Source organism: Stomoxys calcitrans, chromosome 1, assembly GCF_963082655.1.
Source record: "Stomoxys calcitrans chromosome 1, idStoCalc2.1, whole genome shotgun sequence".
NCBI lineage: Eukaryota > Metazoa > Arthropoda > Insecta > Diptera > Muscidae > Stomoxys > Stomoxys calcitrans.
In genome coordinates, this window is record NC_081552.1 from 122,464,235 (window position 1) to 122,478,239 (window position 14,005).

Below are 14,005 nucleotides of genomic sequence, written 5' to 3' on the forward strand. Positions count from 1 at the left end.
TCATAAACTGATATAGCTGTCATATAAACAGATTTGGGGACTTGACTTCTTGAGCTTCTAGAGGACGCAATTCCTACCTGATTTGGCTGAAATTTTGCATGACGTTTTTTATTTTTTCTTTCAACCACTGTGTCAAATAAGGTTTAAATCGGTTCATAACCTGATATAGCTGCCATGTAAACCGATCTGGGATCTTGACTTCTTGAGCCTCTTGAAGTCGCAATTATTATCCGATTTGCCTGAAATTTTGTACGATGGATCCTCTCTTGACCATCAACATACGTGTTGATTATGGTCTAAATCTGTTTATAGCCCCATACAGCTCCCATATAAATCGATCTCTCTATTTTACTTCTTGAGCCCCCAATGGGCGCAATTCTTACTCGAATTGGCTGACATTTTACACAGGCCTCCAACATATAATTTAATTGTGGTCCAAACCGGACCATATCTTGAGAAATACGAAATATTGTAGGTTAGGTTGAAAAGAGGGTGCAGATATTAATCCGCCCCATGCCACTATGGACATACACCTAAGCCAGTAATTGGCTTATTGTGCACTTTAGAAACTATCAAGTAACCTCTAAAAAGAAAATTTTAAGTTAAGAATTCCGTGCTACTTACAAAATCCTTAAGTATTTCAATACCACTAAGTTGGTTCATGTCTGATGTTGTGTTTCCACCTAAGTGCCGGTATCTTTTAGACGGGAAAGCCGGCCAATGACAAAGGAAATTCTCCAACGTCTCATCATCTTCCCGCATGCCCTACACATGCTATCACTTGCCGCACCGATTTTACATAAGTAAGCTCATAGTCCTATTTGTCCCGTTATGATACCAATAGCTATACTGACCTCTTTCTTGCTTCCTTTCAGTAATAGCCTCGTCTTCTCACGATCTGGATCCCCCACTCGATTTTCGCCGTCCTGCCGACCGTTTCACTGTTCCTCGGGGTTGAATGCGCATTCATCGCTCACTCCCTTAACTCGGACTGCGTCGTCCCGAATGACTTCGGGTTAACCAAGTTTATTGACGGCAGTCCTTTGGCCTTCACCGCCAAATCGTCTGCCCTTTCATTTCTTCTTACTCCGTTATGGCCCGGCACCCAAACGATGCGGATTTTGTCATCCTCAGAGAAGGCGTTAATCTCCTTCTTACACAGCAAGACTGTTCGTGATCTTACCGTCCTGGTTGTTATTGTCCTTATGGCAATTTTACTGTCGGTAAATATGTTCACACTCGACGTCCTCGCGTTAGCACCACTCCACTTCACGCATTCCGTGATCGCCTGGATCTCCGTCTGCAGGACCACTCTGTCACCCGTGTAACATGATTTTCCAGGTGGCAATACTAGGGTTCCGTCAATCCAAGACTATACCGATGGCAGCAGTGCCTCGCACTCGACTTCAAGGTTCATCTCAGGTATCCGATCAGAAACCTCTTCCCTTCCTTTCAGGTTTCCTATCGGCACCACGATTATACCCCGATGGTATGAGCTGCTCCCATCCACTATCTATTCTCCCATCACCTTAAGTCTCTAGCCGCAGTGGCTGCCTCATGACAAGACAACATGTTTTCTGAACCTGTTGTATGGTCCTTGTGTTCCCCTTTTTCTCCATAGCAGTCCACCAAACTACTGAGGCGTAAGTAAGCATTGGTCTAATCGCGCTCCTGTAGAGCCAGTGGACCATCCTCGGATTCAGGCCCCATCTCGATTCAGGCCCCATTTCGTAGACGGGCCACATAATGCCCAACATCTGTGAGCCTTCTCAGTACGCTCCTGAATGTGACACTTCCAATTCAGTTTCCTGTCCAAGATCACACCTAAATATTTGACCTTGTCAGATATCGAAATCGTCTCATGAGGAAATGTGGTGCGCTAAATTGGCCCACCTTCGTCTTCCTCGTGAACAGGTATATTTCAGTCTTCTCTGGGTTAACATTGAGACCTCTGGGTCTAGCCCAGTCATATGCCATATTCAAGACCCTATCGGCCCTTCTGGATAGCTCGTTCGGATCCTTACGCTTTAGAAGTATTAGATTAGAAGTATTATAACATCGTCTGCGTATCAGACGGGTTGAAATCCCTCCTCATTCAGCATCCGTAATAGGTGATTTATAGTGGTCACCAATGGGAGTGCCGATAAAATGCCCCCCTGTGGCGTGCTCTGTTCCACTTTCTCTCTTATATTTATGCCATGGGATACGCAATTTATCCACCTGTTCTTTAGCATATGGTTTATCCAGTCTCTAAGGATTGGGTGCACCCGGTACTGGTCTAAGGATTGGATCAGTGTGTCGGTCCGCACATTGTTAAAAACCTCCTCGATGTCAATGCATACCGCCAGTGTGTACGTTTTGGCATCGAAGGATTTTTCAATTTTATGCACAACTTCGTGCAGGGCAGTCTCCACCGACCTTCCCTTGACTTAGGCATGCTGTTTGTATTTGAGCAGTTCGCTGGATGTCCTTCTCATTATCATGGTGTCCACAATACGTTCCATGGTTTTGAGTAGAAAGGACGTAAGGCTTATGGGTCTGTAGGCCTTTGGTGTCGCATATCTTGCCTTGCCGGGCTTAGGTATAAACACCACCCTTGCCAGGCTTTCGAAGCATATGCAATCCCCAGGCACGCTGTAAAAATGTTGGCCAGACGAGGCGCCAGATAGTCTGCCTCTTTCTGTAGTAACGCCGGAATTATTCCATCAGGTCCATGTGACTTAAATGGTTTGAAGCTCCTCAAGGATTCCTTCACCATAAATTCCGTAATTATAAACCTTCGATCAACGTCATTATTTCAAGATTCACGATCTCCGTGAGACCCGACGTATTCTGAAGAATATATATTGGGTTGCCCAAAAAGTAATTGCGGATTTTTCATATGGTCGGCGTTCACAAATTTTTTCACAGCTTGTGACTCTGTAATTGCATTCTTTCTTCTGTCAGTTATCAGCTGTTACTTTAGCTTTGGAAAAAAAGTGTAAAAAAAGTATATTTGATTAAAGTTCATTCAAAGTTTTATTAAAAATGCATTTACTTTCGCCGTTAACAAAAGACAATTTTTTTTTTCAATATTACTACAATTTGGAAAATCGGACATAACATATTTGGGAGCTATATCTAAATCTGACCCGATTTCAAGCAAACTCAATGGATATTGTGAAATACGAGAAAATCGTTGTACGAAGTTTTGGGAAGATTGGTAAATAAATATGCTTGCAGTGGCTCTAGGAGTGAAAATCGGGCTATATAAATCTAAGCCGATATCCATGAAATTCACCCGTAATATCGAGAGTTCTAAGAAAATCCTTCCTGCCGAATTTCGAGAGAATCGGTTAACAAAAGACTATTTTATTGCAGTATTACTGAAAATCGGACGAACATATATGTGGGAGCTATATCCAAATCTGAACCAATTTTTTCCAATTTCAATGGGTTTTATCTCTAGGCCTAAAAGCATGCTTGTACCAAAGATGATCGGATGAAAACTGCTACCAGTACTTTGTTCACAAATTGACATGGACAGACATACGGACATAGCTAAATCGAAACAGAAAGTGATTCTGAGTGGATCGGTTTACTTATCAATGGGTCTATCTCTCCTTCTTCTGGGTGTTACAAACAAATGCACTACAGTAGTGGTGTAGGATATACAAATACAAGAGACACATAGAAAGTGTAACTCCAATAAAAACGAATAATAGTCAAAATATTTGTAGTTAAATAATTTTATTATAACAATTGATAAAAGGGCAAAAGCTATTGATTGCCTTTAAAAGTTAACCTGGATGACATATTGCAGTGATGCGCCAACTTTAAAAGGAATTAGCGCAAACTTTTGTTTTTATCAGGTATATTTTTCATTTTCCTTTGCACATATCACGGGGTTCTATATCAGATTAATCGGACTTACAATAGTATTCCACTTAAATTAGATGCATTCCCTTCACTGTTATAATGTCTTCCATTTGTTGTGTTTAACCTAATGAATATGTAAATTTGGAATTAGGCGATTTCGAGCTAACATTTGGCAGATAGGTCCATTTTCGATTTCAAATACTTACCTGTTAATTACTTGGGACTCGTTGGCCATCATCTTCGTGTCAAACTGCAACATACCTTCTCGCCTTGGAATTGTTTCTCCTTTGGTTTTGGTGTGATGGTTGGAGCCGTCCTGCCTTCGGAATGAAGACCATACTCTTCCGAACAATGTGTGGTGGCGCTATAATAAAACAAAAAGCAAATAAAAGAATACGTTGCTAACAAACGTAGCTAATTCATACTTTTTTCATAAGGACAACATATACAAAAATTTATCTTTTGCTTTACTTAGCCGAATTTACAGTGAAAAATAGTTCTGATAAGAGACCTACACTTTCGCTTAAGTCTGTATATTAATTCCAAAGGGTTCGTACTCAGTTCGTTTTTCTTTGGAATAGCTCTTGAACTCAAACAAGTTATGTTAGAAATATCAGGAAGCCGCGAACGGTTTGAATGTTATTACAACACAGATTTAACTTATTCAAAATTACCTTGTATTCTACTTTTACAAATCTTACTTGACTATTTATCTCATAAAAGAAATCTTATCTATCTTTATCATACACACATTGTTTACGACAGCCATAATTATTCCCGTAATCCTAAATAAATAAATCATAAATCCATTAGACTGTAATTAGTCCTAATCACTAAGGAATATTATCAATGTTACACTAGCCATAAATTCGTTATCTTGCGAACGATTCTGTTTGAATGAATAAGTTAGGTACAGAAAAAATCGGATTTTATAAGCGGAAGTTGAGTAATACCACTATCCGGACGCTATATCTGAGTTTCGGGCCAATGTGTTTAAAATTGCTATAACTACGGCTCTTAAGTGTAAAGAGGGCGACGTAAATATATGGGAGGTCTATATTTAACTGAACCTATTTTAAATAAACAGTCACAAAAGAATAATATTTGTCTATTTTCGTGATGATCGGTTGAAAAATTACCACATGACTGTAATATTACCCAAAATCGGACTTACGTATATGTTACATTGAAAATATATGGAAATCTGAACCGATCTTTATCTTTATTATTGAAAATCACAAACCCAAGGAATTTAGAATTTAATGTTTAAAAACATTTTAAGTCGCAAGTAAGAGTGGACAAAACTAAAGCACTCCCTACTCAAGGTACAAAAAACACTATTGAAATTAATATTTCGTTGCAAATTATTTATTCTGGATGACACACCCACATCTTTTTGCAATAAACGATATTAAGTTATTAATTATTTATTGTAATATGGCTCCCCACGCTATTTTTCTGCTTTCAAATACATCTTCTTTTGGATTTGCAATTTCTAGGTAGACTTTTTTAAATATTCCAAGGGTTCTAATAGGACTGAAGTCCGGTGATTGCGGTGGCGTTATTAGTTTTTTCGCTTACTCAAATTGACACCTACAAAATTGACACCTACAAAATTGCTTTTTCAAGCAAGGTATCAAATTCAACAAGAAAGAGCGTGCTTGGTTCAAACGGGCCATTGATCATATTTGTCGAGTTCATGGCCTATATCTTTTTTAGGCAAACAAAGGGTAATGGATTAGAATTGTTATGCCATTGGAGCTGTATCAAGTTGTTGCCCGATACGGACCACAGTTGACTTGAATGTTGGAAACCATAGTAGAAGTGTAAAACTTCGAATAAGAATTGCGCCCGGTTTATATTGGAGCTGTATTAGGTATAGGCCGATTCAGACCATAGTTGACAAGTATATATCAGGTTATGAGCCGATTAAGAACGTACTTGTTGCCCGATACGGACCACAGTTGATTTGAATGTTGGAAACCATAGTAGAAGTGTAAAACTTCGAATAAGAATTGCGCCCGGTTTATATTGGAGCTGTATCAGGTATAGACCGATTCAGACCATAGTTGACAAGTATATATCAGGTTATGAGCCGATTAAGAACGTACTTGTCATACTTGTTAGAAGTCAAAGTAAAACATTTTGTGCAAAATTTCGTCCAAATCGGCTTATAATTGCTCGCTCTAGAAGCTCAAGAAGTCAAGATCCCAGATCGGTGTATATGGCATATATCAGGTTATGGACCGATTCAGATCATATTTAGCACAGATGTTGGAAGCCAGAACAGAACATTTCCTGCAAAATTTTAGCCAAATCGGATATGAACTGGCACCCTAGAGGCTTAAGAAGTCAAGTTCCTAGATCGGCTTATATGGCAGCTATAGCAAAACATAGACCTATATGGCCCATTTACAATCCCAACCGACCTACACTAATAAGAAGTATTAGCGCGCTTTCGACAAACAAGGGGCGGACATCCTAACGGACATGGTTATATATTGGGTTTGCCCAAAAAGTAATTGTCGGTAATATAATAGTAATATAGTCGGCGTTGACAAATTTTTTCAACGACTTCTGACTCTGTAATTGCATTCTTTCTTCTGTCAGTTATCAGCTGTTACTTTTAGCTTGCTTTAGAAAAAAAGTGCGCGAAATTTTGTTTACATTTGTTTGTTTGGCGTCAATTTTAATATGGGTACCACATGTATTGAAAGAAATTCATTTAACATACCGAATCAACGCTTGTGATATGCACCTTAAACGCAATGAATTCGATCCGTTTTTAAAACGAATCATAACTGGAGATGAAAAATGGATTGTTTACAACAACGTTAGTCGAAAACGATCATGGTCCAAGCATGGTGAACCAGCTCAAACACTTCAAAGGCTGATATCCACCAAAAGAAGGTTATGCTGTCTGTTTGGTGGGATTGGAAGGGTGTGGTATATTTTGAGCTGCTTCCAAGGAACCAAACGATTAATTCGGATGTGTACTGTCAACAATTGGACAAATTGAATACAGCCATCAAGGAGAAGCGACCAGAATTGGTCAATCGTAAAGGCGTCATATTCCACCAGGACAACGCTAGACCGCACACATCTTTGGTCACTCGCCAAAAACTGAGTGAGCTTGGCTGGGAACTTTTGATGCATCCACCATATAGGCGTGACCTTGCACCATCAGACTACCATTTATTTCGATCTTTGCAGAACTCCTTAAATGGTAAAACTTTCGGCAATGATGAGGCTATAAAATCGCACTTGGTTCGGTTTTTTGCAGATAAAGGCTATGAGCGTGGAATACTAAATTTGGCAGGAAGATGACAAAAGGTTATCGAACAAAATGGCAATTATATATTTGATTAAAGTTCATTCTAAGTTGTATTAAAAATGCATTTACTTTCTTTTAAAAAATCCGCAATTACTTTTTAGGCAACCCAATAGACGTAGAATATCATGGCGATCAAGAATATATACATATTTTATCCAATATTTCGAGGTGATACAAACGGAATGACGAAATAAGTATAACCCCATCCTATAGTGGAGGGTATAAAAATCGAACCACAAATACGTTTTTCACAGCCCGATCAAATTTTGTAGGTGTCAATTTGAAGGTCCCAAAATTTTGGTATACGAAAAAATTAATAATGTAAGTTGCAGTTAGTGGGCATCCCTGTGGCATGCAGGGCAGCTGTGAATAAAATAGGCAGCGGCGGGCAACTCAGCGAATTAGAGTCTAATGTCTTAGAGGGACACTATTGGCAAAGTGTTCCATGAAATTACTTAGTGCCGTTTAAAGCTCTAGTTGACACTTGCGAGTGGCTGGCACCATTAAATAACCAATGGCTACGAAACCGAAGTGTCTGTTCCCAGAGTGGCCGACTTCAAATAGCGTCTGTACTCCAAAGGAGAAGCTGAAATCTTGAAAGAAAACTATAAGCCCTTCAGGAAGTAACAGGAAACCACTGAAGTAACTTTCCTTGAAAATCATACAATATGAGTGATACAATACAGAATATAAGGCCTCTTCGGCCAAAAGAGGTCGTAAGGAGTCTCTATGAAACCGGAAAGCTAATTAACGTTATCAGTGGAATGAACCGACTTCAAATGGATAGTTTAGGATTTAGCGATGCACGGTAGACAGACTGTAGCGAATTTCGATCAGCAGACTTCATGGTATACCACTCGGGGAATCAGATCGGAATTCACAGAAAATTTGTAGGTATCATAGTTAAAAATTATAGCATTTGTTCCAATGTCAGATGGGACCATGCTTATCAAAATATTGGGTTGCCCAAAAAGTAATTGCGGATTTTTCATATAGTCGGCGTTGACAAATTTTTTCACAGCTTGTGACTTTGTAATTGCATTCTTTCTTCTGTCAGTTATCAGCTGTTACTTTTAGCTTGCTTTAGAAAAAAAGTGTAAAAAAGTATATTTGATTAAAGTTCATTCTAAGTTTTATTAAAAATGCATTTACTTTCTTTTAAAAAATCCGCAATTACTTTTTGGGCAACCCAATAATAGGTACAACACTTAATATTAATATTGTATTGTATAGCAGCCGTTGAGTGGAGCCGACGTGTTTTTTTAATTTGTAAAGAAAAAAAAAAAAAAAAAAAACATATCCGTTCCACGGAATAGAGAAGTACCTATTACGAAAAAATTTTAAAGTCTTTTGGAGTAGGCTAGAAATGCATTCCAAAGACTCACGCGGTGGTTGCGTAAGACCGTAGTGTGTAATGCTTCCATCGCACAATTAGTCGCCATACTAATTAATGAGCAAAAGACGGATAAACCAGATCGATGCACAGTTCGTCCCAAAACGAGAGATAAGGCCAGCGGGATGACGGCAGAAGTGAGCGAGATGGCTTTGCTAAGCTCACAAGCAGACCCAGAAAGCGATCCGGTGTATAACGTAGGAGTACGTACTGGCAGCGCAATCGGGCGAAAGTGCAGGATGGTGGAAGGGATAGATCTGACATTCCAAGCACTTTTACGGAAGCTGGAAAAAGAATCAGATCTCCCGAAAAGCATAACACTACGATTTAAAGTACTTTGGGAAAACCAAGCCAGCCATCCCGCAATGGAGACTCTAGACAGTGTCCTGCGGAGATAGACAAAGTCAGAACAGGAACAAAGAAAGTGCGCACGGCCCCTGAGTCTTCATGGAGGACTGTGACTTCCAAACTGAGGCCACAGCCATTACGGAAGGGAAAGATGGTCGCTGAGAATGGTAAGGCGCCGCCCTCATACGTCAAAGTAGCAAAGGAGCACAATAGAGATGAGCTGACTAATGCAGTCATCAATATCGGCTGTGCATCCGGTAGGTGCAGTGGCGAGAGACACAACACAGCCTAGCAAACAGGAACCCGACGACGGACCCATCACCGACTTCAACATTCGGTATACTGGGATAGGTAAATATCCTAATATTGAAGCATTAGGCAGAGCAGCGACAGGAGTCTCAATGAAGCCTAACGAACAGGGAGCCGATGATGGTACCATCACCAACTCCCAAGAAGCCCATTTACTTAAGATTTGGAAGGCTAAGATAGGCAAAGATCCTAGTATTGAAACATCAGGCAGTACAGGGAATGAGAACTCTATACAGCCTAACGAACAGGGACCCGACGATGGAACCATTACCGACTACATACAGAATCGGAAGACTAGAATAGGCAAATAACCTAATATGATACCATCAGGCAGTGCAGTGATAGTGAAGCCAATGCTGTCTAAAGAACAGGGAGTAGATGATGAGATCATCACCTACTCTCAAGATGCCCATTTACTGGAGGACCAATGATTGAGGTAATCTAGATAATCCTCCACCGGAACTGCAACACACGCTCTGATGAAGAAAATCAACAAGGGCAAGATTTATATCGCCTTCATTCAGGAGCCATGAACTACCCGGAAAAATGTTTGTAGACTGAACCATGTGAACTACCTATTATTCTGTGCTAACACTGGTACTCGGTGTCATAAAAATATGAATTATATATTTTCCCCACAGTTGTCGGCGTCGGATGCAACAGTGGTGAGACGGGGAGACGGTGGAGCATACCTGGCGTCACTTTATCTGCTTTTCGACTCTCCGACACCGCCACCCACGTCGGAGCTGCAACGGCTGGTGAGGAAAGCAAAACAGACAGGAAACGAGATACTAATAGGGTGCGATGCGAACTCTCACCACATTTCGTGGGGTAGTACCAACACTAATAAGCGGAGCCAAGCCTTGGAAGAAGACATTGACGAAAAAGTCAACAGGATTATGACTGCATTTCCTATTCGGGAAAGGAAATCAGCCCAAGAAAAACCGTGGATGACCGGGGAGATTCGCAATATTGGGAAAAAGGTCCGCAGACTTTTTAACAGAGCACGTCGTAAAAAAGCGGAAGTTTTTTGGAATGTATATTACACACGGCTCAAGGAATCCAATAAGATTACCAGAGCGGTAAAACGTGCCTTCTGGAAGCTTTTCTGCGAACACGTCGATAGCGTTAATGACGCCGCCAAGATAAGGTCACGAACAGTCTTGCATTGTAAGAAGGAGATAAACGCCTTCTCTGAGGATGGCAAAATTCGCAACGTTTGGGTGCTGCGCCATAACGGAGTAAGTGGGAATGAAAGGCAGACGATTTGGCAGTGAATGCCAGATGACTGCTAGCAATAAACTTGGTTAACACGAAGCCTTTCGGGTCGACGCCGTCTGGGTTAAGGGAGTGGGCGACGAATGCGCAAGCAACATTGTGGAACAGCGAAACTGTCGATAGGACGGCGAATATCCTACTGGGGGATCCAGATCGTGAGAAGACTAGACTATTACTGAAAGGAAGTAAGAAGGAGGACAGTATAACTATTGGTATCATAATGGAACACATAGGACTACGAGCTCACTATGTTAAATCGGTGCGGCTAACTTAACATTTTTTTTCGAGGTTACTTTATAGGTTTTAGAGCGCACAACAAGCCGATTTAGTGTATGTGGCATGGGGCGGATTAATATCTGCACCCGCTGTTCAACCTAACGTAACCTAATATTAATATTATTGAAGTATATGCCCCAACGTGCGATGTAAACGCGAATTAAATTGAAGAATTTTATAACGAAATATTGTTTAATATGACGAAAAATATGAAATAACAGTAATACAAGGAGATTTCAATGTCAATGTCGGAAACGATGTAGTGACAACGATATGGTAGAGAAGATTAGCTTGTGCAGTTCTGCCAAGAAAACCACATGGAGGTTACAAATATTTGGACTCGTCAACGAAATGGTAAAGGAGATAAACTTGTTCAATTCTGCCAAGGAAACTACATGGAGGTTACAAATAGGTTTTCCGACTTCACCCAAGAAGGCTATACACGTGGAAATCGAAGAAATCAATGGAAGAATTTTTGGAAATCATATAAATTTTACCTTACTTACTTTAATTGGCTAAGACAAAACATTTGTTCCACTAACCGAACGTAGAATAGCCTTTCAAGCGCCTCGATCTTCTTCATTCTCAAAAACTCGACACCAAGTTTCAAGTGTCTCCCACCACTTGATGTTCCCATAGGGATTTTGGTTGTTCTACCACACCACATTTTCATGTGGAGGTGGCGATCCTCCTCAAGCTCCTGTTTGCCCGGTTTGCGTTTATCACCGTGTTCGGCTCCAAAAGACTTCTTTGATGGAGAGTCTTCATCCATTCTGAAGACATGACCTAGCCAACGCAGCCGTTGTATTTTGTGTAACTATGCTACTGTCGTCATACAGCTCATGTAGTTCGTGGTTCCTACGACACCTTTATTCTCCATTAACGCAAACTGGTCCGTATATTTAGCGAAGAATCTTTCTCTCAAACACTTCAAGCACTGCCTCGTCTGCTTTCAAAATGTATCCATGCCTCAGAACCGTATAACAATACGGGTGGTATCAGTGTCTTGTGTAGTGTGATCTTTACCTGCCGAGAGGTGGCTTTGTTTCTAAACCGCTTACTTAATCCAAAGTAGCATCTGTTTGGCAGTATTATTCTTCGCTTCATTTCATAATCGGTGTCATTCGTTTCAGCCACGGCGGTGCCGAGGTAGATAAAGATGCTGACTATATCAAAGTTGTGGTTCCCAACTTTCTCCATTTTCTTTATGTGGTCGGTTGTAGAAGACGTTTTGGGAGTTTAAATCATCCATTTCGTCTTATCTTCATTTACTGCCAGAGTTGCTACTTCCAAACTATGATATGGATGGTCAGCATAGGCGTTTAGCATGAGTTCCCTTGTGAGTAGTGTGCCACAACTGCATCCCGTATAATCTTCTCCAGCAGGATATTACAGAGATTACACGATAAGCAGTCCCCGCGTTTGGTATTAAATGTTTCGGTGACATTCTTTCCTATTCTTACTGAAGAACGTGTATCAGCAGCTGTCATCCTGCTGAGTCGTATTAATTTTGCAGGGATACCAAGTCAGACATGGCTTGAAATACCTTTGAACGTATACGACTATCAAAAGCGGGTTTGTAGTCAACAAAGAGATTATATGTGTTGATTTGTCCATCTCGGGTCTGTTCCAGGATGTGGCGCTGTGTGAATGTCTGGTTTAGGGTGGATGTACCAGGTCTAAAGCCGAATTGATGGGGCCCAATTATATCATTGACTTTAACTTTAAATTTTTCACACAGTAAGCTTGAGAATATCTTGTATGCGATGGGGAGGAGACTTATTCCTCTGTAGTTGTCACATTTCGTCTAGTCTTGTTTCTTGTGGACGGGACATAGTATGCTGAGGTTCCAATCATCACGTATGCGTTCTTCTAGCCAGATTGCGCAGACAAGCTGATGCATACGCCTTATCAGCGTGGCACCTCCGGTTTTAAATAGTTCAGCCGGTAATCCGTCGGTTCTTGCTGCCTTGTTGTTCTTCAGTCGAGTCACTGTTTCTGACTAGGAGGTAAACATTTTATACCATCATCAGGGATTGGTTCAGCGGTATCCTCCTCGTCTCCAACGTCGGACACTAGCAGTTGGGTAAAATGTTCTTCCATATCCTCAGCTATGTGTGTCAGTTACCAGATTTTCTTCTTTGTCTCTGCATGAGGATGTGCCTGCAGCAAAGCCATCTGTTTGATGTTTAATTCTTTAGTAGAATTTCCGGACCTCATTCACAAGCCATGTGGCCTTGTGAATATTTGTATGTTGAAATCTGGTGCTACTAACTACCATGTTTTTTGTCGCGGCGAAACCTATCAGCCTCAAACCATCAAAATCTCCCAGAACGATTTTAATATCATGGGCGGGGCAGCGGTCATATTCTCTACCTAGGCGCTCGTCATTGTTTTCCGTCGGAGTATGGACACAAGTAAGGCTGATGTTGAAGAATTTGGTTTCTATACGGATTGTGGCTAACCTCTCATCCACCGGAGTAAAGCTTGGGACAAATAGACTACATTCAAATAAATAAAAGATACTGTGTGTAAGAAAGTAAACGACAAACCCAGGTGCCGATGTTCAACCAGATCCTATATTATTAGTCTTACGAATTCATGTTAAACTCGCATTTGTGCGGAGAAAAAACCGAAACCCAGTGTTGATATTGTTAAACTTAATGACTTGACAATTAAAAAAAAAAACTCCAGGGTCAATTTAATACAAAATTTGTATACCCACCACCGACGGATGGGGGTATATTCATTTTGTCATTCCGTTTGCAACACATCGAAATATCCATTTCCGACCCTATAAAGTATATATATTCTTGATCAGCGTAAAAATCTAAGACGATCTAGACATGTCCGTCCGTCTGTCTGTTGAAATCACGCTACAGTCTTCAAAAATAGAGATATTGAGCTGAAATTTTGCACAGGTTCTTTATTTTTATCCATAAGCAGGTTAAGTTCGAAGATGGGCTATATCGGAGTATATCTTGATATAGCCCCCATATAGACCGATCCCCCGATTTAGGGTCTTAGGCCAATAAAGGCCACATTTATTATCCGATTTTGCTGAAATTTGGGACAGTGAGTTGTGTTAGGCCCTTCGACATCCTCCGTCAATTTGGCCCAGATCGGTCCAGATTTGGATATAGCTGCCATATAGACCAATCCTCCAATTTAGGGTCTAAGGCCCATAAAAACCACATTTATTATCCGAT

At 40.7% G+C, this 14,005-nt stretch overlaps 1 protein-coding gene across 6 annotated transcripts in view; it reads right to left on the reverse strand.

Annotated features, from left to right (window-relative positions):
* Positions 1-3,712: 3,712 nt before the first annotated feature.
* Positions 3,713-14,005, reverse strand: part of LOC106091696 (muscle calcium channel subunit alpha-1) — a 479,054-nt gene continuing 468,761 nt past the window's right edge. For all 6 annotated transcript variants that reach the window (XM_059370822.1, XM_059370821.1, XM_059370825.1 and 3 more), the window contains 2 exons: positions 4,065-4,222; positions 3,713-3,982 (listed from right to left, as the gene is read on the reverse strand). In XM_059370822.1, the coding sequence (XP_059226805.1) occupies positions 3,910-3,982; positions 4,065-4,222 (231 nt within the window). In that variant the 3' untranslated portion in view covers positions 3,713-3,909. The remainder of the gene's footprint in view (positions 3,983-4,064; positions 4,223-14,005) is intronic.